Source organism: Mauremys mutica, chromosome 4 (assembly GCF_020497125.1).
Source record: "Mauremys mutica isolate MM-2020 ecotype Southern chromosome 4, ASM2049712v1, whole genome shotgun sequence".
Taxonomy (NCBI): Eukaryota; Metazoa; Chordata; order Testudines; family Geoemydidae; genus Mauremys; species Mauremys mutica.
In genome coordinates this window covers 37,827,177-37,853,434 of record NC_059075.1, presented here as the reverse complement: position 1 = coordinate 37,853,434, position 26,258 = coordinate 37,827,177, and the positions used below count along the sequence as shown (strand labels likewise).

The 26,258-nt window shown below is 43.6% G+C and overlaps 1 protein-coding gene across 9 annotated transcripts in view; it reads right to left on the bottom strand.

The window, feature by feature from the left end:
• Positions 1-1,647: 1,647 nt before the first annotated feature.
• The window catches only part of GTF2A1 (general transcription factor IIA subunit 1), a 78,851-nt gene continuing 54,240 nt past the window's right edge, over positions 1,648-26,258 (bottom strand). For all 9 annotated transcript variants that reach the window (XM_045015150.1, XM_045015153.1, XM_045015151.1 and 6 more), the window contains 5 exons: positions 24,691-24,766; positions 20,463-20,596; positions 19,701-20,018; positions 10,181-10,270; positions 1,648-6,194 (listed from right to left, as the gene is read on the bottom strand). In XM_045015150.1, the coding sequence (XP_044871085.1) occupies positions 6,087-6,194; positions 10,181-10,270; positions 19,701-20,018; positions 20,463-20,596; positions 24,691-24,766 (726 nt within the window). In that variant the 3' untranslated portion in view covers positions 1,648-6,086. The remainder of the gene's footprint in view (positions 6,195-10,180; positions 10,271-19,700; positions 20,019-20,462; positions 20,597-24,690; positions 24,767-26,258) is intronic.

The following is a 26,258-nucleotide window of genomic DNA, read 5'->3' as shown; positions in this document are numbered from 1 at the left end:
GCCCCTTCATGCTTTGGCCGCCATTCCAGAGGACACGCTTCCAATGCTGATGACGCTTGTTAAAAAAAAATACATTAATAAAATTTGTGACTGAACTTCTTGGAGGAGAACTGAATGTCTCTGGCTCTGTTTTACCCATATTCTGCCATGTATTTCATGTTATAGTAGTCTCAGATGATGACTCAGCACATGTTCATTTTAAGAACACTTTTGCTGCAGATTTGACAAAACGCAAAGAAATTACCAGTTGTGAGATTTCGAAAGATAGCTACAGCACTTGACACGAGATTTAAGAATCTGAAGTGCCTTCCAAAATCTGAGAGGGATGAAGTGTGGAGAATTCTTTCAGATGTCTTAAAAGAGCCACACTCCAATGCAGAAACTACAGAACCCGAACCACCAAAAAAGTAAATCAACCTTCTACTGGTGGCATCTGACTCAGATGATGAAAATGAATGCGTCGGTCCGCACTACTTTGGATTGTTATTGATCAGAACCTGTCATCAGCCTGGACGCATGTCCTCTGGAATGGTGGATGAAGCATGAAGGGACATATGACTCTTTAGAGCATCTGGCATGTAAATACCTTGCAACGCTAGTTGCAACAGTGCCATGTTAACGCCTGTTCTCACTTTCAGCTGACGTGAACAAGGAGCAGGCAGCATTATCTCCTTCAAATGTAAACAAACTTTTGTCTGAGCGATTGGCTGAACAAGAAATAGGACTGAATGGACTTGTAGTGTCTAAAGTTTTACATTGTTTTATTTTTGAATGCAGTTATTTTCTGTATATATTCTACATTTGTAAGTTCAACTTTCAAGATAGAGATTGCACTACAGTACTTGCATTAGGTGAACTGAAAAATACTATTTCTCTTGTTTTTTACAGTACAAAATATTTGTAATAAAAAATAAAGTGAGCAATATACACTTTTTGTATTGTGTTGTAATTGAAATCAATATATTTTAAAATGTAGAAAACACCCAAAAATATTTAAATAAATGGTATTCCATTATTGTTTAACAGTACGATTAATCGCACTAATTTTTTTAATTGCTTGACAGCCCTAGTAATACTTCTTTTGGAGTGGAGTCCTATCATCTAAAAATAAGCTTAATGATGCTGATACAAGGTAACCATTAGCCTTAAGAGACTTACATTTCACCAAAGACTAAAGATATGTCATCTGGTCAGACTGGAAATACTGACTTCACTAGTGAAATACATTTGCCAAAGCTATATGGCTTATGTTCAGAAAAAATGTTTGCATCCAAAGCTCATCTTGCATTTCCAGTTCTTCAGACTAAGTATCTAGGTGTACTGGGCTATTTTATTAGCTTTTTTTCTTCACTAAAGGTCGTGGTGTAAATCTTGCTTAGGTTACCAGCAAAAGAAGACTTTGTGCTAAATTTGAACCTCCAACCTCAAAATGAAAAGCTGACTTCTTAGAACAGTGAGCCATGTTAAATGGAAGAGACTACACAGCAAGTTCCCCTCAGTGATTAAAAGAGAAACACTTGTGTTTCTTGCTTTGAATAAAATTCACTATATTATGAAAATACTTACAGAATCCTGTCCAAGTTAAAACAATTGTGTACGTCTAACTATTTAATGCATCAGAAAATAGTAAATAAAATGACAAGCTTATTTTTTAAATAACATCTTTAATTAAAGTTTTTGCAAAGGCAAAATATTAAACTTAAAATAGGTCTTAGTACATCAAAATACTAAGTTCTCTAATTGTATTCCAAGCATGGCCTTTGAAACATAATATCCTGTATATCACAGAAGAGCAACCTTGATCTGCAATTGTACAGAATGAATTTTACAAACATAATAAATATATTTACCCCCTTACACATAACAGTATATGTACAACAGCAGTTGACAATAGTAGCTCAGAACAGCAAAAAAGGATATTCCCCTTCCCCATATTTTTATTAGTACCCAATGCACACTGGAACAAGTGAACTTTAGATGGCTACACATGTAGCTAATCCAAAATAGTTCTTCCTGTTTAAAAAAGTTCCTTTTTGCCCTCAATATCCAATCCAAACTGAATTTTAAAAAGTGAACCACGAAAAAGAGTAGGCAACAGTAGCTTGATTTGCAGGAAAGAAGGCCTGGCTTGTACATATGCCCCAGGCACTCAGAATAATAGGAAACCAAGACTAAAGACACAAATGTAACAACATACAAGTTTCCCCATCTTCTGTAACCACTAAACTCAAAATCTGAAACAACTTTGAATTAAATCTTTATACAAAATTGCAAAGCTGTATAAGGCGACCCAATAAAAATCCACAGTGTGCAGTACCCTAAAGCCATAGATCTAATTTTTAAACATTTTATTGCATTCTGCAAAACAACAAAAAAGGAACTTTTTCAAATGGAAGACAAACTCCAAAGTGAACTCTAGTGAAAAGGGTCTCATTTTTCTCCTGCATTGGAATAACAAAATTTTATCCTGGTAGTGTTTTATGGTGACAATTGCTTTTGGGTATTGATGGATGATACAGTTACTTTCACAAAACAAAACTAAAACCCAGCAAAGTTTACTTTACTCTTACACTGCATCAAAAATAGAAAAGGAAAAAAAAGCACATTGATACAAAACTGTTATATCACATTTAGCATGTTATTTGTTCTTTTCCACCAACTGTGCTTCAGAAGCAAATTTACTCCCTTTGAGAATAAACCTGTGATCAAAAACTTTGTACTTGTAAAATCGTTGTCTGTTGCTAGGACAATTACTCAGGTCAAAAAGGAGCTTGTAATTACAATGCAGGAAAAAGGTGGATAAAACCTCAGACATTTTGCCACTAACATTGGGGGCAGGAGAGAATAAAGTTATAAATTTTATTTAAATAGTCCAATATAAAGTTCCTTATGTGACTAAGTCTCTATTATCTCCTTAGCAAACAACATATTTTTATTCCATTTCAACTTTGATGTTTTTATTAAATGATTGCACACACTAAAAAGCCGATATAATTAGAGCTGAAATGTTTATTTATGACTGAAGCACTGCAGGACATCTACTGTCTCAGGAATCCAATAGACCTAAAGTATCATCATGCTGACAAAGCAGGAATATCTGCAAATTGAGAAGGCACAAGACTCCCAACTTTGTCCAGTTGCTCTGTAAATTTCCATTAGCCCTGATGGTTAATATTTTAACCAAGTTATCATTCCCAGTTTTTCCATCTTAGAGTCAAAAAAGGTGCTCTGTTATCTGTGCAAATCTAAACATAAGCCCTCTTGAAACCGTTAATTGCCTTCATAATACTGAACTATTTAAATGAAAAAATCTATTTTCTACTTTCAAGAATTTTTTTTTAATAATTTAAAAACTATGAACATGGGAATCCCTTGCCCTCTGAAAGGAATGGTTTCTATGGAACCTAATGAAATGGTCTGTTCAATTACAACATTAAAACCATGATTAAAATTCAAGTACAATAATAAAATTAAGCAAACTACATTCTTACAGCAAGCTGCTACAATAAAATGAAATTAAAACATGCTTTCTGATTTAAAAAAGGAACACTTGACAGAGAAATAAAAGCACAGTTTGGTATGTTTATATTTGACTGGCTTTCAGAAGATTTCACAGGTACTTGTATTAAAAGACCAAAACCGTCATCTTCCAAGCATACCATAATTAATTTGCAAGACACTGTGCATGTACAGATGGTTTCTAAACATCCTTCAAGATTAACTAAATTTAAGTCATCTTTAAAGCTGTGGTATCCCTTAAAATAAATAAAGAAGCTAGGCAATGTCTGCTCTAAACATGTAGGTGAAGGACCCTAAATGTAAGAGACTAAATATCTTGTACAGTAATCTGGGTTCCAGTAGTATAAACAGGAATCTGTAGCTAAAGGGGTTTCATTGGTTCATTTGTGCAGCATATGGGATTTGTTCTAAATCCATAATTAAGTAATCTGAAAGGATATGAATCTACTCATGATAGCCATCAACACTACTCAAAGATACACAAGAGAAGCAAGGGCAATAATTAGTTGATAAGTAATTGATTTCACTGTAATCACATATGCTTTAAAAGCACAGTGGCACATTAAAAAAAAACAAACAAAATTTCTGCTTTGTACAGAGAAAAACAAAACACCACTCAGCTTGAGATACCTTGAAGTCCAGAGCCAAATTTGTATACTAAATGATTACAGCATTAATTACCTATGAGTTAGTAACACCAGAAACTGAACTTTAATGACATTTACATTGTATGCAGACCAGGTGGTTTACTAATAAACATATGGCTCTACATGTGAATTAAGGACAATTTTGTTCTATTTAGTGATACCACAGGTGCAAAAACATATGTAACTGCTCAGATTTCTTCCTTGCAATGTGCTGTGAATTTCCTGTAAGCTACTGAGACTATGAATGCACTTGGAGGTCAGTAAAGAAAGACAGGTAAGGGAGACAGAAGGCAGTTAATATACAGTGCTGATTAAATACACGTGTGATTTCATTAAAAACAATTTTAAAAGTTTCATTCTGCAAGAACAAAAGCCAAGAAGTAGTGGGTAAAGTCTCTGCTTCTGCAGTTCTCCCTAATTTGAGTTAAATTTGCCTTCTTTTCAGGTAGCTAGTAAGAACATTATTAAGTTGTAATGGGAAGCCACATAAAGCATGCTCATTCCTTTGTTGGAAATGTCTGATCTATAATTCCAATTCCTTCTTCTCTGCTGCAGCAGGGACTCCATTCCTGAAAGCCTGATTGCAAGCAGAACCACCACATGAAGAAAAGATGTGTTTGCCCTCAACAGCAAAAGCCTTTTGCTATTTATGACATGTCATTTTCAGATCAGTGAAATTATGTTAGGGTTTGGCATATGTGATGACTTAATTTTTGCATTACCAAGACACACTATTTTAATTTTTTGCTTACATTGCTCTAACAAAATAAACTATTTCCTCACTGATGCTTTCTTTTAAAAAGAACAAAAACCACCAAAATTGCATGTCACCTGGAGATTTTACACAGATTACCTGCAACACATCTTAACTTGTCAGTAAGAATATACTTAAAAATTACAGGGTATTTTACAATTAAGCTCTGTTTCCTGATTAGCAGAACTTCAGCTAAGGTATTATAAAACCTCCCCTTATCCAATTTAGTCATTCCTGTAGTATTTGTCCAACAGTATTCATGGATGCCTGGGCTGTAAATGTTGTAAGTGGTTAGAGGAATGCATTCACTAAGATCAGAATACCTGGAGTTTTCATTTGCAAGGTCTCCAAGACACTGATCTTTTAAACAAGTGAAGGAAAGCTACCACAGAGTCCTCTGAGCTCCATCTAGCTGAACCACTTCAAATGCCGAGAATATATTTAAAAATGAAGTAAGTGGTTTGATTTTTCAGAAGGAGCTACAGGTGCACAGCACTTTTGAAAAGAAGAGTCATTTGTGTCAAATTGAAATGGCTGGAAAATATAAGTAATCATTTTACATTTTGTAACTGCTAGGAATGAGAATTTGTTTATGGGAGAAGAATTGAGAAAAAAATGTAGTTAAAATTATACATGACTATAGCAGAATTAAAAATATTTTCGTTATACAAGATAATTAAAATTTATCACCTTAATTCTTACTCTTCTGTACAAAGCCTGCACGCCGTTCAAACAATATTCTGACCACCCTCACTACCAAAAGGAAGTGATCAAAACAAAGATTTGTGTACACATAAGCATTGTCAGATTAAGAGTATATCAAAAGGGAAGAGTTCCTTCAGTTCAGTGGCAGAAATTTTAAAACCTTAACCCAAGGGGAGGAAGAGGGAGACAAAGCCTTACATGCTAATTACCAGCTGCAGGTACCTGTCTATAGAATTGATAATTAAGATACCCCTAAGGTATCCCAGACAATGCTAGCTGCTACAGTCCCATGGCTTGCCCATTTGTAGTAGTGTCTATGTTGCCACGCTCTACCTTCGTTGTGGTAGTTTTGTTTGTACTGTTCTTTTCTGATGTGCAGACATAAGTTTTTGTTGAAGTTTATGTCCAGGTCTCAACCCTTTCTGATTTTTCTTTTTTTCTAGTTTTTTGTTTTAAAAACTTCACCATTCTGCATCTCCAATGGCTTTGGAAAATACGTAATCTCTTCCATTGAGATTCATTATGCCATCTTTGAGGTGAAACTTCCACTTGTTTTTACTTCTATGGATCTAAAAAACAAAATATACATACTGAAATAGTACTCTGTATCAGAAACAAGTAGCAACTTCAAGACTAAATTGACAAATTAGGAAAGAAAATCCAGATAATGATTGGTCACATAACTGATCATTATATATGTATGGAGATCTAAACCCAGGATCTGACATAAAAAACAAAGTGTTATTGTACCTCTGGCAGCATTTGTGGCTCATTTTCTAGCCAGGGGCAAGTTCCCACAGGAGCCATAAATAAACCCTGTATCCATAATAATTGTGAAATCCAAGACACGTAACACATTTTATGGTAGGCTGAGGAAGGTAATTTAATCTTTATCCATCTCTAACATGAATGAATACCCTTTTCCTGTTGGAACTGGGAATGTAGAAATCCATTTTTACAGTAGAACCTCAGAGTTACTAACATCTCTGGAATGGAGGTTGTTCCTAACTCTGAATAAAACGTTATGGCTGTTCTTTTAGAAGTTTACAACTGAACACTGACATAACACAGCTTTGAAATTTTACTATGAAGAAAAATGCTGTTTTCCTTTATTTTTTAGTAGTTTATATTTAACACAGTACTGTACTGTATTTGCTTTTTCAGTCTATGCTGCGGCTTGTGTACTTCCAGTTCCAAATGAGATGTGCAGTTGACTGGTCTGTTTGTAACTCTGAGGTTCTACTTTATTAGGAATGCCTGATTAGTTTGCTTTTATTTTAGGTTTGGGGTTTTTTTTAAGTTATGTCAATTATAAGCAATCTGTCCAGGGCCGCTTTTTCATCATGTATAGCAGTGGTTTTCAACCAGGGGTCCAGGGCCCCCAGGGGGCCACAAGCACGTTTCAGGGGGTCTGCCAAACAGGACCAGCGTTAGACTCTCTGGGTCCCAGGGCAGAAAGTCGAAGCACCACAGCATGGGGCTGAAGCAGAAGCCTGAGAAACTTAGCTTCATGGTGCCCCCTGCTTGCTACCCCTTAAAGCCAGCCCTGGCTTTTATATGCAGAAAACCAGATGTGGACCATGGAGTTTTTACAGCACGTAAGGGGGGCCTCAAAGAAGAAGTCTGAGAACCCCTGACGTATAGCATGCTTTGCCCTGATCCCTCCAGGTACTAGTAGGGTACAAATAAGGGGAGATTTTCAAAGACAAGTGGGAGCAGGATGCCTGACTAGCCTTTGTGCCTTAGAAAAAAGTCTTCCCCTTAGGAAACAGTAACAAAGACACCTAAGGTAAAAGTAGTGTAAAACAAAAACAGAATAAACTGGACTCTCCAACAAGAGAAACGAGTAACTATGGAGACCAGTAAGAAAAAAGGCTTTCAAAACGAGTCACTAAGTGAATTTAATTATCAACTGAATCACAAAAAAATTGAACACCCGGCTGTTCCCAGAATACAGTGAGAACAGTACAACTAAAAGCACTGATCATTCAATTTTGGCTGCAAGCTACATTAAGTATACATTTATCTCTTGTATATTTTGACTTGATTAATTAAATATGTCCACACAAAGGATATCTGGTATCTTGTAAACATTTGATTAAAATGGTATGTTCTATCTTGGAGTCATCGTGGATAGTTCTCTGAAGATGTCCACGCAGTGTGCAGAGGCGGTCAAAAAAGCAAACAGGGTGTTAGGAATCATTAAAAAGGGGATAGAGAATAAGACGGAGAATATATTATTGCCCTTATATAAATCCATGGTACGCCCACATCTCGAATACTGTGTACAGATGTGGTCTCCTCACCTCAAAAAAGATATACTGGCACTAGAAAAGGTTCAGAAAAAGGCAACTAAAATGATTAGGGGTTTGGAGAGGGTCCCATATGAGGAAAGATTAAAAAGGCTAGGACTCTTCAGCTTGGAAAAGAGGAGACTAAGGGGGGATATGATAGAGGTATATAAAATCATGAGTGATGGAGAGAAAGTGGATAAGGAAAAGTTATTTACTTATCCCCATAATACAAGAACTAAGGGTCACCAAATGAAATTAATAGGCAGCAGGTTTAAAACAAATAAAAGGAAGTTCTTCATGCAGCGCACAGTCAACTTGTGGAACTCCTTACCTGAGGAGGTTGTGAAGGCTAGGACTATAACAGATAACTGGATAAATTCATGGTGGTTAAGTCCATTAATGGCTATTAGCCAGGATGGATAAGGAATGGTGCCCCTAGCCTCTGTTTGTCAGAGGATGGAGATGGATGGCAGGAGAGAGATCACTTGATCATTACCTGTTAGGTTCACTCCCTCTGGGGCACCTGGCATTGGCCACTGTCGGTAGACAGATACTGGGCTAGATGGACCTTTGGTCTGACCTGGTACAGCCGTTCTTATGTTCTACTGCAGGCCTATTTTCATTCCAGATAGTATTTAAGTGTACAGTCACTGGCCAAACTGTAGCATGCAAGCGGGCTTAGCCACATGCATCTTAAAAGGTAAAAATTACATTAATTGCCCAACTAGTTCAACGTACATAGTAATTTTAGGGATAAATGGGCTTTTCATCATCCATTCAAAATATTTTACCCATCAACATAGTAAACGAGAGAACACCCGAACACACAATTTTCCAGATTCCCAGCTGATTCTTTGACAACAGTAATGTAAGAGAAAGTGTGTCAAATTCTGAGTAGTGACTATCCAAGACCCCCCGAGTTTCTCTCTAACGCAAATAGCTTAACTTATCACTATCCTCCACAAAAGGAAAGTGAAGTTTCATGTTTTCAAAGAGTCCAGTGTTTATTATTTGCCAGGTAGAAGAGCTTATTTTTCTTTGCAGACTTTCTGGTGGATTCTGTTAGTATATTAACACAAGATTAACCAAAAATCATTAAAGATGACAGCTGAAGTGAAATGCACCAGATTGAAACATTAACAGGTAAATTTGTGGAAACCTGCTTGGCCAAGTAATGAGGATTTGCATTCTAGTCTAAGTGTGCCCCACCTTCTGAAGAATCTCGTAAAGCTATCCAAACCAGCAGTTCACATGTGAAACTGTTAAACGATGCAGTGCCAAAACTGGAACATATCTAGTAGAACCATATTGCTCAGAAGATTAAGCACTAACCTACTTCAAAACACCAGAAAAATATAGGAACAAAATTCAACCAGCCTATCTACCCTCATATTGAATCTGCAATGAGAGCAGGGTATAGGGTTTAGATGTAAATTAACATTACAACTTCAGGTGTTTTTCCTGTTTTTTGAAAAGTCAATTTTTTTTTCATTCAAGTTTTAGTTCTTTCCACTGTAAAAAGACCCTTTTTCATGTAATCAGTACACTGTGGTCCTATGAACCCAGTCTTCAGCTAAACAATGAAGGAGGGAAATCCACCTGAACATCTCACCAATCCTAACCTGCAGTGAGTTTGGGGTTTTCTGCGTCTACATCTTTTCATTTTTTTTTCTTTTTATTTGCCCAATATCATATCTCCAGCCCAAGGCTCTTAAAAAAACGCTAGCTACTATATAGGAACCAAGCTACCTAGGGGATTACTAGCTGAATGTAGAAAAGAAAGGCTGTGTGTTGTGATTTCCCATCCAGGGTTATAGCAGCCAAAGATTGTTCTCTTCAGATGGCTGTTTAGTCTCTTGTCTCAGTGGACAACTGTCCACATCATACAAAACCCACCATACCTGGCATCAACTGACACTTTTGTTAGCAGTCTATGCAGACTTACCAACCCAAAGAAGTGATCCTTTTTCAGGCACACTGGTAAGATAGTGTGGAAGAAAAATAAGTTCAACCACTAATTTTAACTGAACCTTGCTTATAACAGAGTTTCAAGAAGCAAGTAAACATACAAGTTGGAGCTAATAGAAAACAGTTTCACATGTTAAAATATGCAATATCAGATCACACTAACTATTAAGATATTTATAGCCACATGTATACACGCACTGAAATAGAGCTTAAATTCATGATTTAATGGGGAGCAGAGAAAGAGGAACAAGGAAAAGTGACATTTTTAAAGATTCTGTTTTTAGAGATTTTACCTTATCATATTGACATACGACAACATTCTCTGTATCAAACAGCTCTTGTCCTTCCTCATCACTCACATCATCTTCACTATTAAGAGGCTCCTAAAAGAAACATTTGCAAATAGTTTATGATAAACTGACTCCTATCTATTAAAATTATAGATATTTTGATCATTTGCATGAAAATAAGCTCTGGTTATGATATTAATAAGGGGTTGAGTGCAGGGAGAATGAAACTTTGAGGTAAAACTTGATGTGCCTGTCATGATTACAGGGCTTGCTTGACATCTGTCCCCTTTCTGGTCTCTCTAGAGTGCACCACCTCACTTGTCAGGTCTCTGCCCTTTACCCATCTTTGATTGAAAGTTCGCAATTCTCCCACTCTCCATTCCACAGTAGGTGTGCGTGCTCGCCACGTGCACTGGTGCCGCAAGTTTTTCCTCTAGCAGTACCCACAGGGGAGCACCCCTAGCGACCCCTGGAGTGGCGCCTCCATGGCGCGGTATAAGGGGTACTGCGCGCTTCCCCCACCCTCAGTTCCTTCTTGCCAGACAACTCCGACAGAGGGGAAGGAGGGTGGGATGTGGAATAGACATGAGCAACACATCTCAAAGAACACCAATTACGGAAAAGGTAACTGTCTTTTCTTCTTCGAGTGATTGCTCATGTGCATTCCACAATAGGTGATTCCAAGCTATATCTGTTGGAGATGGGTAGGAGTTCACAGAAACCCAGGATGGAGTACAGCCCTGCTGAACCCGACGTCCTCCCTGGTTTGGGAGAAGGTTGCATAATGCAAGGTGAACGTGTGAACCGAAAACCATGTGGCAACCCTACAAATATCCTGGATGGGGACATGGGCCAAAAATGCAGCCGAGGCTTGCGCCCTAGTTGAGTGCACCCTCACAATGAGTGGCGGGGGGACTACCACCAGGTTGTAACAGGTATGAATACTCAAGATGATCCAGTTGGAGAGCCACTCAGTGGAGATCGGCTGACCTCTCATGCATTCGGCCAAGGTGAACAGCCGCGAGGACTTCCTGAATGGTTTTGTACGTTCTAGGTAAAAAGCCAGAGCCCATCTCACATCCAGCATGTGGAGGTGGCGCACCTCACTGGACGCATGTGGCCTGGGATAGAGCACCAGCAGGAAAAAGTCCTGACCCATATGGTAGGTGGAGACCACCTTGGGGAGGAACAAAAGATATGGTTGGAGCTGGATCTTATCCTTATGGAACACCATGTACGGGGGTTCAGAGGTCAGGGCCCAGAGCTCCAAGACCCATCTAGTGCATGTGATCACCACCAAGAAGCTACCTTCCACAAGAGGTGCGACCAGGAGCATGTAGCTAGTGGTTCAAACGGGGGACCCGTCAACCTGGTCAGCACCAAGCTCAGGTCCCACTGAGACTGGGGGCCTAACGTACGGGAAGAGACGACCCAAACCCTTGAGGAATCGGACAGTTATCGCATCGGAGAACACCATATGGCCATGCACTGGCAGGTGAAAGGCTGAAATGGCCGTCAAGTGCACGTTGATGGACAAGGACGGTAGGCCTTGGGCTCTAAGGTGAAAGAGGTAGTCTAAAACAAGCTGAATTGGAGCAGCCACAGGTGAAAAGCCCCTATCAGCTGCCCACTGGAAAAACCGAGACCACTTTGCCAGGTAGGCATGATGTGTGGAGGGCTGTCTGCTTTCCAGGAGGATGTGCTGAACCCTTTCCGAGCAAGTCCTCTCCTCCCGGCCTAACCACTGAGCAGTCACGCCGTGAGGTGGAGTGCCGCTAGGCTGGGATGGAGGAGGCAGCCCTGGTCCTGGGATAGCAGGTCTGGGTGGGATGGCAACGGCAGGGTGATTGCCGGGCTCGTGAGAGTCCCGTACCAATGTTCCCTGGGCCATGCTGGGGCGATCAGGAGGACCCAGGCCCTGTCTGTTTTTATCTTTTCCAAGATCTTGCCAATCAGCTGGATCAGGGGAAAGGCATAGAGAAGGTGGCCTGACCAGGACAGGAGGAAGGCATCCTGCCCAGCCCCCTTCTGAGTAGAAGCAGGGACACCAGCGGTTCTGCCGTGTCGCAAACAGGTCCACCTGAGGAGTGCCCCACATTTGGAAAATCCTGTGCACCACCTCTGGGTGCAGTGACCACTCGTGCTGAGAGAAGTCTCCACCTGAGTTCCAGGCACCCGGTAAGTGGTGGGCTTCCAGGCAAATATTGTGGGCTATACAGAAGTCCCACAGCCTGAGGGCTTCCGGGCAGAGGAGTGGGCCCCATCTTGCCTGTTGATGTAGAACACTGAGGCCGTGTTGTCCGTGAGAACCCTGATCACTCTGCCCTCCAGGTGTGAGGAAAAGGCCACGCATGCCAGATGGACCACCCTCAGCTCCTTGACATTTATATGCAGGGCAAGGTCCTGTGCGGACCACAGACCTTGGGTCTGAACTTTCCCCAAATGGGCTTTCCACCCCAAGTCTGACGTGTCAGATACCCGCTCCATGGATGGGGGCCAGCCCCTGAACGAGACCCCGTGGACCATGTTCCCTGGAGACTACCACCATCGCAGAGAGGCGATCACCGGTTCGAGCACTGTGAGGTCTTTGTCCATCCTGTCTCTGGACTGGGAGAACACAGAGGCCAACCAGAGCTGGAGGGGCCTCCATCCTGAGTCTGGCGTGGCAAACCACATATGTGCACGCCAACATATGACCCAGGAGCTGGAAGCACGCTCTGGCTTTGGCCACGGGGAACCTTGTGACTGTGCTGATGAGCTCCCTTAGGGTCTTGAATCTGTCCAGTGGGATGGAGGCCCTGGCCGACGTCGCGTCCAGAACTGCTCCAATAAAACTCTATGCGCTGCACTGGAACTAACGTGGGCTTGTTGTCGTTTACCAACAGGCCCAGAGTGGCGCATGTGGACAGGAGGAGCACTGTGTGACCCCATACCTGCGACCTGGAGCTGCCCTTGACCAGCCAGTCGTCAAGATAGGGAAAGATCTAGACCCCGCGACGTCTGAGGTAGGTCACTACCACAGACATACACTGTGTGAATACCCTGGGAGCAGTGGACAGGCCAAACAGGAGGACCGTAAATTGGTAGTGTTCCTGCCCAAATGTGAAATGGAGGAAACGTCGGTGTCCCTTGAATATATGAATGTGGAAGTTCGCGTCCTGTCCTTGGGATGGGATATTGGAGGCCAGAGAGGCCATGCAAAACTGGAGCTTTACCAAGTACTGGTTCAGGCCTCGCAGGTCCAGGATGGGTCTGAGCCCACCTTTGGCCTTCAGGATAAGGAAGTAGCAGGAGTAGAACCCCTTGTATCTGAACTCCGTTGGTACCACCTCCACTGCTTCTAGGCCGAGTCACTTCACCTCCTGCTTGAGCAGGGTCTCGTAAGAGGGGTCCCTAAGGAGGGACGAGGATAGCAGGGATAGAAGTAAACTAGAAGGTGTAGCCCCAGGAGATGGTGTTGAGGACCCATTGGTCCAAGGTCAGCCACGACCACTCGGGGAGAAAAGCACACAACCGGTTGGAGAAGGGAAGTTTTATTTCGGGTGGATCCCTAGTATGAACTGGTAAGTCGCCCCTGGGTGTTCTGTCAAAACTGATGATTTCCCGCCTGTTTACCTTTGGAGGGCCCAGGTTGGGGTGCAGACCGGGATTGCCTCTGTGAGTGTTTCTTATAATCCCTTGACTTGTTATAAGGGGGCTCATATTTAGAGTGGGTGGCCTGGGTGGGAGCCTGCTGCAGCTTAAACTTGTCCTGGCCAGGACAGATGCCAAGGGTCTTTAGTGTTGTGTGAGAATCTTTCAGGCCATGCAATTTCACATCCGTCTGTTCCACAAACAGGGCCTTGCCATCGAATGGAAGGTCCTGTAAGGAGTTCTGCGCCTCGCTGGACAACCCGGACAACAGGAGCCACAACGTCCTCCTCATGGACACCATGGAGGCCATAGACCTTGCAGCCATATCTGCAGATCCAAGGCTGACTGAAGGGACACCCTGGCAGCAGTTGTACCCTCCTCCATCAGAGCCTTGAACTCTTTTTTGTCACGCTCTTGGAAGGAGTCCTCGAATTTGGGCAAAGCCCCACAAATTGAACTCGTATCTCCCCAGGAGGGCTTGGTGGTTTGCCACCCTCAGTTGGAAACTTGAGGATGAATAGACCTTTCTCCCGAATAGATCCAGCCTTCGAGTCCTTACTCTTACAAGTAGGGGCTGGTTGGCCTTGCCTTTCCCTGTGGTTGACCGACTCGACCACCAGGGAGTTGGGGGCAGGGTGGATGTACAGGTATTCATGCCCCTTGGCAAGCACGAAGTACTTCCGTTCTGTCCTCTTAAAGATAGGGGGCAAGGAAGCTGGGGTTTGCCACAAGGCATTTGAGATTTTTGCCACCCCTTCATGGAGTGGGAGAGCCACCCTGCCCGGTGCTGAAGCCCAGAGAACGTTGAAGAGGGAGTCCGAGAGTTTCTCCACCTCCTCGGCTTGAAGCCACCCTTTTCAACAGTTCCTGGTGGGCTTTAGAGCCCTCCTATGGGACAGGCGGAGGAGGGGCTGTGATAGCCTCATCCGGGGAGGATGAGGATGGGGGTGCAGTACTCTGCATATCCACCAGTGCCGCAGGTCCACCGCTTGGTCCCCCTCTGGGCACGGGACCGGGGATGAACGCTCCACTGACTCCTTCCTGGGAGGCTGAGAAAAGGAGGCCAACAGTCTCTCTAAGGCTCCTGACACCGCGCGAGCCACCACCGGGGGCTGTGCTGGGGGCCACAGGGCCCATTGGTACCGTGGTGCCGGCCAAGGAGATTAGTGCCACTGCACCTGCTGTGGAACTAGCGGAGCAGGCTGTTCAGCCTGACTAGCCTGGCCCATTGACTGACGACTGCGAAGGGAGGCCAGGCTGACAGACGATCTGCCACTATCCTGGGACTGGGACGAGCGGTGGCATCGGGAATGGTGCCGACCACAGGAAGAACGAAGTACCACCAGTTGCAGCTGCTCCGCGACTGGCTCTGATGGGCAGATCTGCGATGGTGAGGTGCTGGTGATCGACGCCTGGGACTGTGGGAGTGGTGCCACGGCAGGGACCTCGAGCGAGACGAAGAACAGGAACAGCATCAATGCCCGTACTGCGAAGGGCTACAGTAGCCTCTCGCAGACAAGAACCTCCAGTGCCGTCTGTCCTGGTTCCGATGGGGCATGCTTTCCTCGCGAGGTCTACTCGAGGCAGAGCGGTGCCTGGAACCCCTGCCAGTTGGTACCCAGCCAGACAACCTGGTGGGGTCAATGGGGACTGGCACGGACTGCGCACGGGGCTGTCGCTGAGCGGGGAACGGTGTCGGGAACCTTCCCTAGACCGTGAATGGTACTGTCCAGGCGGCAACTGCAGGGATCCAAGTAGTGGCTTGCCTCTGGACCAGGGAGCCAACGGTGGCAGTGCCCCTGGTACCGGCAGAGACATAACGTCCTGGGCCGCTTGCAGGACCTCCGGCGTGGAGGGCACCCAGACATCCAGGGAGGTCAGCTCAGAGTGGGGCAGGCTACTCTGCTCAACTTGAGTCAGAGGCGAGAGGCTGATGGGGACCAAGAACTGCCCAGCACGGGTCTAGTCTCTCCCCTGGTCTTGCTCTGGTTTCTCGGTGGAGAAGACCTCTTCTTAGCCTTTTTGGAGCGTCCCACTGATGGGGAGTGGTGCTGGCTGGTGCAAGGCATGAAGGGTAGCAGCACACTGACGCCGCGGTGCCCAGTGCCAACTTGGAGCAGTGCAACAGTGTCAGGGGTTAAGGCTGACTCCATCAAAATGGCTCAGAGCCGAATGTCCCGTTCCTCCTTAGTCCGAGGCTTGAAGGATCTGCAAATCTAGCAGCAATTGCTGAGGTGGGTTTCCCACAGACAGCGTAAATAGTCCGCGTGTGGATCACTCACAGGCATCAGCCGCTTGCCAGTGTTGCACGACTTAAAACCCGGGGACCCGGGCACACTAAACTAAACTACTTTCAACTACAGGTACTACTAACTATGAACTAAGAGTCCAAGAGGGACGTTCAAGCCAAGCTGGAGCAAAGCAGTTTCAATGCACCTTCACTGGTGGCAAGAATGAACTGAGGGTGGGGGAAGCATGCAGCCCCCCTTATGCCACGCCATGGAGGCGCCACTCCAGGGGTCGCTAGGGGCAAAACTTCTGGCACCGCTGCATGCAACGAGCACGCACACCTATAGTGGAATGCACATGAGCAATCACTCAAAGAAGAATATAAAGTTACTGCTGATAAACACTGCAGACAAAGATTGGCAGAGTGGTAAATAACGATGACTGAGCAATCACACAGCACAATCTGGATCATTTGGTAAGCTGAGTCCATTCAAACAAAATGTGTTTTATTAAAGACAGGTGCAAAGTTATGCATTTAGGAATAAAGAATATAGGCTGTGCCTGCAGAATGAGGGACTATATCCTGGAAAGCAATGACTCTGAAAAGAATTTAGGGGTAACAGTGGACAAGCAACTGAGCACAAGCACCCAGTACAAAGCTGTGGCAAAAAGGGCTAATGCAATCCTTGGAGGTATAAAGAGGGGAAAGTAGAAGTGGGGAGGTGATTTTACCCCTGTATATGACAGCAATGAGACTGATACTGGAATGCTGCATAAATGTGGAGTCCACTTTTTTTTTTTTTTAAGAAAGAATGTTGCAAAAGTGGATTGGGGTGCTGAAAAAAACCCATAAAAATTATTTGAGCTCAAGAGAAAATACCTTTAAATCTCCTGCCATATGAGCTCAATCTGTTTAGTTTATCAAAAAGAAGAGTGAGAGGTGTCTTGATTACAGTGCCTAAGTACCTTCATAGAGAGAAAATAAAGGCTATTAAAGAGCTCTTATCTAGCAGACAAAGGCATAAAAAGATCTAACAGCTGAAAGTTAAAGGCAAACAAATTCAAATTAGAAGTTAGGCAAAAGTTTTTAATAGCGATGGTGATTAACCAATGGAACAAGGAAAATGACTGAATCTATCTTTTGGCCTCTTCATATTCCCACCACACTGTGGGAGTGGTGCCACGGCAGGGACCTCGAGCGAGACGAAGAACAGGAACAGCATCAATGCCCGTACTGCGAAGGGCTACAGTAGCCTCTAGCCGGAGATGTTAGGAGTAACAAGAAGGGTTTCTTTAGGTATGTTAGCAACAGGAAGAAAGTCAAGGAAAGTGTGGGCCCCTTGCTGAATGAGGGAGGGAACCTAGTGACAGAGGATGTGGAGAAAGCTAGTGTAACTCAATGCTTTTTTTGCCTCTGTCTTCACAGACAAGGTCAGCTCCCAGACAGCTGCACTCTGCAGCACAGTATGGGGAGGAGGTGACAAGCTCTCTGTGGAGAAAGAAGTAGTTCGGGACTATTTAGGAAAGCTGGACGAGCACAAGTCCATGGGGCCAGATGCGCTGCATCCGAGGGTGCTAAAGGAGTTGGCCGATGAGATTGCAGAGCCATTGGCCATTATCTTTGAAAAATCATGGCGATCGGGGGAGGTCCCGGATGACTGGAAAAAAGCTAATGTAGTGCCCATCTTTAAAAAAGGGAAGAAGGAAGATCCAGGGAACTACAGGCCAGTCAGTCTCACCTCAGTCCCTGGAAAAATCATGGAACAGGTCCTCAAGGAATCAATCCTGAACCACTTAAAGGAGGGGAAAGTGATCAGGAACAGTCAGCATGGATTCACCAAGGGCAAGTCATGCCTGACTAACCTAATTGCCTTCTATGATGAGATAACCGGCTCTGTGGATGAGGGGAAAGCAGTGGATGTGCTATTTCTGGACTTTAGCAAAGCTTTTGATACAGTCTCCCACAGTATTCTTGCCAGCAAGTTAAAGAAGTATGGGCTGGATGAATGGATGGTAAGGTGGATAGAAAACTGGCTAGATGGTCGGGCTCAACGGGTAGTGATCAATGGTTCCATGTCTAGTTGGCAGCCGGTATCAAGTGGAGTGCCCCAAGGGTCGGTGGTGGGGCCAGTTTTATTCAATATCTTCATTAACGATCTGGAGGATGGTGTGGACTGCACCCTTAGCAAGTTTGCAGATGACACTAAACTGGGAGGAGTGGTTGATACGCTGGAGGGTAGGGCTAGGATACAGAGGGACCTAGACAAATTAGAGGATTGGGCCAAAAGAAATATGATGAGGTTCAACAAGGACAAGTGCAGAGTCCTGCACTTAGGACGGAAGAATCCCATGCACTGCTACAGACTAGGGACCGAATGGCTGGGCAGCAGTTCTGCAGAAAAGGACCTAGGGGTTACGGTGGACGAAAAGCTGAATATGAGTCAACAGTGTGCCCTTGTTGCCAAGAAGGCTAATGGCATTTTGGGTTGTATAAGTAGGGGCATTTCCAGCAGATCGAGGGATGTGATCATTCCCCTCTACTCAGCACTGGTGAGGCCTCATTTGGAGTACTGTGTCCAGTTTTGGGCCCCCCACTACAAGAAGGATGTGGATAAATTGGAGAGAGTCCAGCGGAGTGCAACAAAAATGATTAGGGGGCTGGAGCACATGACTTATGAGGAGAGGCTGAGGGAACTGGGATTGTTTAGTCTGCAAAAGAGAAGAATGAGGGGGGATTTGATAGCTGCTTTCAACTACCTGAAAGGGGGTTCCAAAGAGGATGGATCTAGACTGTTCTCAGTGGTAGAAGATGACAGAACAAGGAGTAATGGTCTCAAGTTGCAGAGGGGGAGGTTTAGGCTGGATATTAGGAAAAACTTTTTCACTAGTAGGGTGGTGAAGAACTGGAATGGGTTACCTAGGGAGGTAGTGGAATCTCCTTCCTTAGAGGTTTTTAAGGTCAGGCTTGACAAAGCCCTGGCTGGGATGATTTAGTTGGGTTTGGTCCTGCTTTGAGCAGGGGGCTGGACTAGATGACCTCCTGAGGTCCCTTCCAACCCTGAGATTCTATGATTCTATGATATTAAGGCTGGAGGCCACTTGCGACTTGATTCTGGGCCCTACTATTTCTTTTATAATCTCTTCATTGCTGAAGACGTTTATGAAACCGTTTGCAATAGTTTAATTTAATACATAGAAGTGCTGCTTTGGTGCAGCTGCACTGCTGAGGCACATCTGGTGAAGACGCTCTATGCCAACAGGAGAGAGCTCTCCCATTTGCATAATTATTCCACCTCCGTGAGAGGCGACATAACTTCAATGTGGACTGCGCTTAGGTTGCTGTAATCTGTATCACTCTGGAAGGAGGGAGGATGTTTGGCCTTTTCACACCCCTAAATGACTTAAGTTATATCAACATAAGTGGTAGTGTAGACCTGCCCAAGATCACATACCACCCCCCCAAAAAAATCTATCATCTGAAATTAGCAATCTGGAGTTCCTAACTCGTACTGTGCTCTGACTACAATAAAGGATGTTATCTTAGTAATAACTCCCTATTTAAAGAAGTTTGCCTTTGGGTATTTGCCCCAAAATTATGGAAAGGTCAACATTAACGTCTAAATATTTTCTAATCTTTTAGAAGCATTTTATCAAATTTTACCTCTTCAACCTGGCCATCTTCACCTCCATCTTTTTCTTTGTCTTCCTCTTCATCATCATCATAATCTTCTTCCTCATCTTCTTCTTCTTCAGAAGATGTGTCTCCAGCTCCATCAACTTGGAGTACAAGCGGTGCTTGTGGTTGCGCCTGTTGCTGTGGTTGCTGCTGACCGGCAGCAGTAATCTGTGCTTGTGCCGGTGTAGGAGCTGCCACTGTTGTGGGTATGACCTGTGTTTTGTTCCCTGTAAATAGGATTTGCTGTGGCTGAATAATCACTCCTGTCTGCTGGGAAATCCCTCCAGGGATAGGAGCCAAAACCTGACAAAAGGATTTTATATTAGCAATCGTGCATACACAATACTAACAGAATAATTACTTACTGAAAACATTTGAAACCTGTCACTTCTTTATACTATTTCAAGGAACACAGTCACAAACATAGTTATCAAACACAGAAAAGTAAACAAAGATTTTTATAACTTCACTTTTAATATTGTGATAACTTAAAAAAAATTGGTAACACTGGATGCAGATCAGGTAGGAAGATCCTGCACAGAAGCCAAAGATACAGAATTTTTAAGGCATCAAATAATTTTTTTAAATCCCCATTTCTTTATGAAGCTCTCTTAATTTTTCATTGTTGGCATGCAATTCAAACAAAAGAACACACACCTTTGTACTTAAAAATGCAAACTACTGGAAAACCTTCCTACTGGGTTAGTTTTAAGTCTGAGCCCACTTATTCAAAATGTTCCTCTTTACCTGCTGTATAACAGGAGCTTGTACACCACCAGGCTGCATCTGTGGTATAACCTGCTGCTGTAGAACCACTGGCTGCTGTTGCTGAATGATATACTGAGCTCCATTTGCAGTTCTAACTACCTGCAGGATCTGGCCTGCAATGAAAACAAAATCACTTAAAATGTAAAAATCCACATCTTAAAATTATCATCTTTTTCAAAGTTGTCACCTGGAAAAAGACTGAGCATAATTAAGATAGAAAGTTCATCTTACAAGTAACAGGTTGAGAATTATTAATTTTAATATTTTAAACACGCCACATCTACAACTTCAAAACAACAAGTCTTCAAAGCTTTGGACAGGACTGTCTTTAAAACCCAACCATATGTTTACAAGGGGCATAATGCAAGAGTTGTTTAGGAAAGAGACAACAGGCAGGTTGCTAACAGGTGATACAAGGTCTCACATGAGGCCAAAGATTAACTCACTAAAGCAGCACAGCAATCTTCTGAATATTCATTCCCTACATATGAAGAGTGTATTTCATGTTTCTGCAAGGTCTCTGTTTAAAAGGACAGAAGCCAACAACAGATATACACAAAGAAATTACACTTTCTATCCTATTGTGTAGGCTTATATCTGCCGTTAAACAGATGCTGTATTCCAGCATTGAGTACATTTCAGTGTTGGGAAACTATGTTTTTCTTTTTAACAAAACATGTGAAAAGTCCAAGCATTTTTTCCACTGAGTCTACTAATTTCACTGACTGCACTAAAGGATAGCTAATTCTTTAATTTCTGTCCTCTGACAGGCCAATAGAAGAACAACTCCATCTACAGGATTTTAGAAATTTGATAAAATCCATTCCACTTTTTTTGGGGGTGGTGTTGGCCAGGGAATAATATTTTTACCTTAAAAGATGATCAGTCGCACTGTGTAGAATACTGTTTTTTGTGTATATGGCAAACAATACTGTAAAATATAACTGTCTCTCTTGCTATTTTACAGTTTCCCAGCTTTAACGCCTTTACTATGCTTGACAGAAACAGAAATACAAGGGAGATAAAATTTGCTGAACCATGACTGGGACAAACAAAAGGTATAAGAAGGCAGGTATGAGTGGCTTTTTATACTAGGCCTTCACTCCAAAAGAAACAATTTTAAAGATTCTTCTGCTCTGCATCTCCCCCACAAAAGCACCATGACTGCGAGCACTAAAAGCTGTTTCGGACGGAAAACACTTCACAATTTAGATTGGTCTTTTTACGTGATAAAACTACTGGATTTGTTTTCGAACAAAAAACAATTTGTTGTTTTCCCAGCCATTTTTACTTCCTGGTTGACTTTGAGTTGTCCCTTGCAGACCTCATCAGGGCTGTTAGACAGCGTTGTGACATGAGAATATTCTAAGCTTACATTCTTAAATTTACTCCTAACATTTGGAGTAAGGAGACAGCTTTAGATTAAGGTAGATAGGGAGTGTGGCAATTTGCTCTGAGGGCACTAAGGGGGAGAGGAATGGGTAAAGAAGAGCTCAAGCCCTTGGTCCTTGACTGTTTTGGAATGGGCTTCTAGGGCCTGCTGGGGTTTCATGTGCCAGGAGTCAGAGGGGCAAATGCTCAGAGGGGGAGCAATTCAAACTCAGTATATACTTAAACTCTATATTTGGCTTTTATTGTAATTACCTCCTCATTTTTAAAGGTGACTGAGGAAAAATGCAAACTAACTGCTGTGACTGCCCTTCGAATAAAACCACAGCACAGGGGAGGGATCAATACTGCAATCTAAGTACAGGCAACAAGACCATCATGATGCCAAAACTGATGGGCTTTGCAAGTGGAGAACGAACTCTGAAGAAAAAAATATTTAAACTGCTTTTCAAAAATATCCTTATGCTCCATAGATAAAAGCCTAGCAAGGACAGATTAATACTCAGAGTAGAGGGGGGATCTTCCCAGCCTCTGGAACTTACAATTCGCAAGTTTGAGCTCCATTTGTACAAGTGTGTATATAATACATCCTCTAACTTCATTTATTTTTCTTTATAAAATGTCAGCATCAGCTACTTTAAGTAACAGTTTATAATGTCTGTTCACTTTCATCTTCCTTTCTCTTCTCTAATGCCACTTTCAGTTATTTAGGTTCTTGCATGTCCCTGATTTCCATAGTATCTAAACTATTTTTCTTTTCATGTATTGTGTTTGGTTTTTTTCAGTCCAAGTGTTGTATAATTCTCTTTCCCCATCCCTCCTTTCCATGATACAGCCTCTCTTTATCCCCGTCTCTTTCATTACCCATGGCACAGTCCTACCACCTTATCCCTAAATTCACAGAGCACATGCAATAGTCCCATGTCTCATCTCATTGCAGCTGAGAAGCCTGTAAAGATAGTCACCAGCTCTGTGCAATGGGTATAAAGTTACAGACAAAACATACCTCAGCTTCAACCCTTCCACTTTCTTATCAGAAAGACAAAGGAGGAACTGAAGTGATATCCAGATGACCCTCACCTCCATCATCTCCTGCTAGGAAGGGGTTTAGCTCCCTCACTCCATCTACAGCATAGACTCGGTGGTAAGGATCTACACATGCAAAGAATTGAACCTTGGGAGCACAATCTCCCTAGGAATCCGTGCACTTCCATCCTCCCCCTCCATTTGAGAAAACACTATAAGTATGGCTGCGTGTCTGTCACGGAGGCCCCGGATGCCGTGACCTCTGTGACTTCTGCAGCGGCCGGTGCTGGCTCAGGGGCTGCCTGAGCAGTTAGGGTGTGTGGGACTAGGCTAGGGGCAGAAGGGTGGCACTTACCTCAGGGTGGGGGGCACCCTGGTTCCCACCGGTTGTCCCTGTAGTTCCTAGGTGGAGGGGCCAGGGGACTCCCATTGGCTGTGGAGTTGGCACTTGTGGTGGGAGCAGCACGCAGAGAGCCGCTGCCCACCCTTCCCCCTAGGACAGTGGTCCCCAACGCAGTGCCCACGGGCGCAATGGCACCTGCCGGGGCATCTATGTGCGCCCGCATACTGGCCAGCGGACAAGCATCCACCAAAATGCGTCATCATCAAGAGGTGTCACTGCTGAAATGCCGCCAAAAAGCAGCATCACCAAGAGGTGGCGCCGCCGCTGAAATGCCGCTGATTTTCAGTGGCATTTCGGCAGCGACGCCTCTTGATGATGCTACTTCGGCGCCCATGCCTCTTGACGCTGCCGCTTCTCAGCGGCATTTCAGCGGATGCTTGTCCACCGGCCATGGTCCTCGGTGGCTTGTCGTCCGGCGCCCGCCACCCAGAAAAGGTTGGGGACCACTGCCCTAGGAGCTGGATAGGGAGCCTGCCACCCCTGTCAACCCTCCCCCCCAAGCACCAGTGGGGGTCCCAGGCTGTGTGCTGCTGTCCACCGCCTCCCAGCACCAGCGGGGTCTCAGGTCACCCCCAACCACCATGGTGCCCCTGGACTGCACATCCCCCGTTTTTAGTTAGGGGTATATAGTAAAAGTCATGGACAGGTCACGGGCTGTGAATTTTTGTTTACTTCCCATGCCCTGTCCATGACTTTTACTAAAACACCTGTGACTAAAATGTAGTCTTTAACTAAAGAGCAGCACTTCATAGGTAGAGAAAGATTGCTGACCATGACATAAATAATTTGTGATTGATCCTATGTATACACTTGTCTTCCTGTAAAATTAAAAGAGAATTTTTTTCCTTGTATTAAGATCTGGACGTTTCACCTCTGCTCTGAATCAGATTTCTACACTGTTATAAACCTCAACTTTACTATTTCAGAAAAACTATTTCTATTAAACATAGCAGTCTTTAAAGCCGTCTCTTAATATAATGACAGGTTTCAGAGTAGCATGTTCTCTGTATGTATAAATATCTCCTGTCTGTGTGTTCCATTCTATGCATCCGAAGAAGTGAGCTGTAGCTCACGAAAGCTGATGCTGAAAATAAATTTGTTAGTCTCTAAGGTTCCACAAGTACTCTTGTTCTTAATAATATAATGTTTATATTTTCAAATACTAAACAGCTGAAAAACAATACTGTTTGAAGTGTATTAAATAAAAACTTTTAAAGTTTTATGCTGGTAAAGTAGCACTGTAATACATATACCTCAAGAACTGTATGGTAGACTCCCTTTACTACAAAACTCCTTCCTGATTTTTAAATGTTTCACAAGAAATGTAATAAATTACAATTTGCAAATCAAATAGCTTGTCCATATTCCATTTAATGTTAAGGTAATTACCTGAATTTGTAAGTATCTGCTGAACAGGAGTAACACCAGCAGGCAAAGCCAAGGTAGCTGCAGTGGCAGCCGCACTCTGAAAAATAAGAAATCTGTTTTTAACAGCCAGCATTACTACCAATGCGTTGCATCACAGCACAGTAGCTGAGGATTAAAGAATAAGCATCTGTTGTGGTGAAGTAGGACAAATGTACACAATCACCATAGCTTCTATGGATAAATAATATTTACTCATAAGCAAGTTTCCGTGATGTTAAAAGGAAGATGACTAATAGCATAAAATGCATATATTAGCTATCATAGAAGTGAAATCTCTCTGATTCCTATTTGCCTTCTTTGATGGTCTCCCTTCATTCTATGTGCATCACAAGTCAATTTGATTCTGCTTTATTTCCAAATTTGCCAGAAAATCTCTGGGAATAAGTTTTGTTCATCTGTGCTCCCTCTGCTGGCCATCTGTTGAGTAGCAGAGCTCTACATCCAGCTCTCCAAGTTAAAGTTAACCAGCCTCTCTGAATATGTTATCTGATTAATAGAATAGAAAAAAAACTCAAGACTTAAAGTTAATTGTTCAAATCCTGGAATAATACCAATATCCAAGGTAAAAGAAAGTAAGTTCCTATGAGTTTCCTAAAGAACATCTGAGACAATATATAATCTGATAACTGACACTATTCTCAATGAATATAGTGCAATTATTTCTGTTTTCTAGACAAGATCATTTTGTAGAATACAATAAATAGGTCATGTGTGATCTTTTCCTGGATCATCTATGGTAAGTTTAAGCTAAAATCAGTGGCACCAGAAGTTGGGGGGGAGGGGCAAAAGGGCCCTCAGACTTTTCACTGGGGCAGACCACGCCTCCTTCCCCTCTTCTTCCCCCCGAGGCCCTACCTCACAACCAGGCCAGGGATCCCGAGCAGCTGTGGGGAGCCGTGGCAGATGCTCCACCTGCTCGAAGTGCGGGGGGACTGAAAGCAGCCCCAAGCCTGCGTCCCCATTCCCTGCCCAGCCAAGGACAGGTGCAGGATCCACGACTCCGTGCCGGTAAGAGCTGCGTGGGCAACTGCGAGGAGCTGCGGCGTGGACCCAGGGCAGGTGGAGGGTCTGCCACAGCTCCCCACAGCTGCCTGCCCAGCTCTTATCATGGCCAGGTTACGGCTCCGAAGGCCTCCCCCCACCAGCCAAAGCTGGGTTTGGGAGAGCTGTGCGGGCAGCTGTGTAGAACCGGGTCCCTCCACGTGCCCCGGGTGGGGAACCTGGGGGATGGAGACGTGGGCAGGGGGCTGTCTTCCCCCCACCCCCTGGATGGGGGAGAGGGCTCGCTGGCCCTGCCCTGGCTTGGCGGGAGAGGGCAGGAATCAGGTTCCCAACCTCCCACTTTTGGGAGGGCTCTGGCACCCATGGCTAAAGTATTGTGAAGTAGAATGTACAGCATCACTGAACTTTGAAAACTCTTATTTCTTTTTTTCCAATAAACCAAACGAGTTTGGATATTTGTTCAGGTAAGAAACATTCCACAAAAATAAAAACAAACAGAGAAGTATTGGGATAAAGTTTAAGTCGTA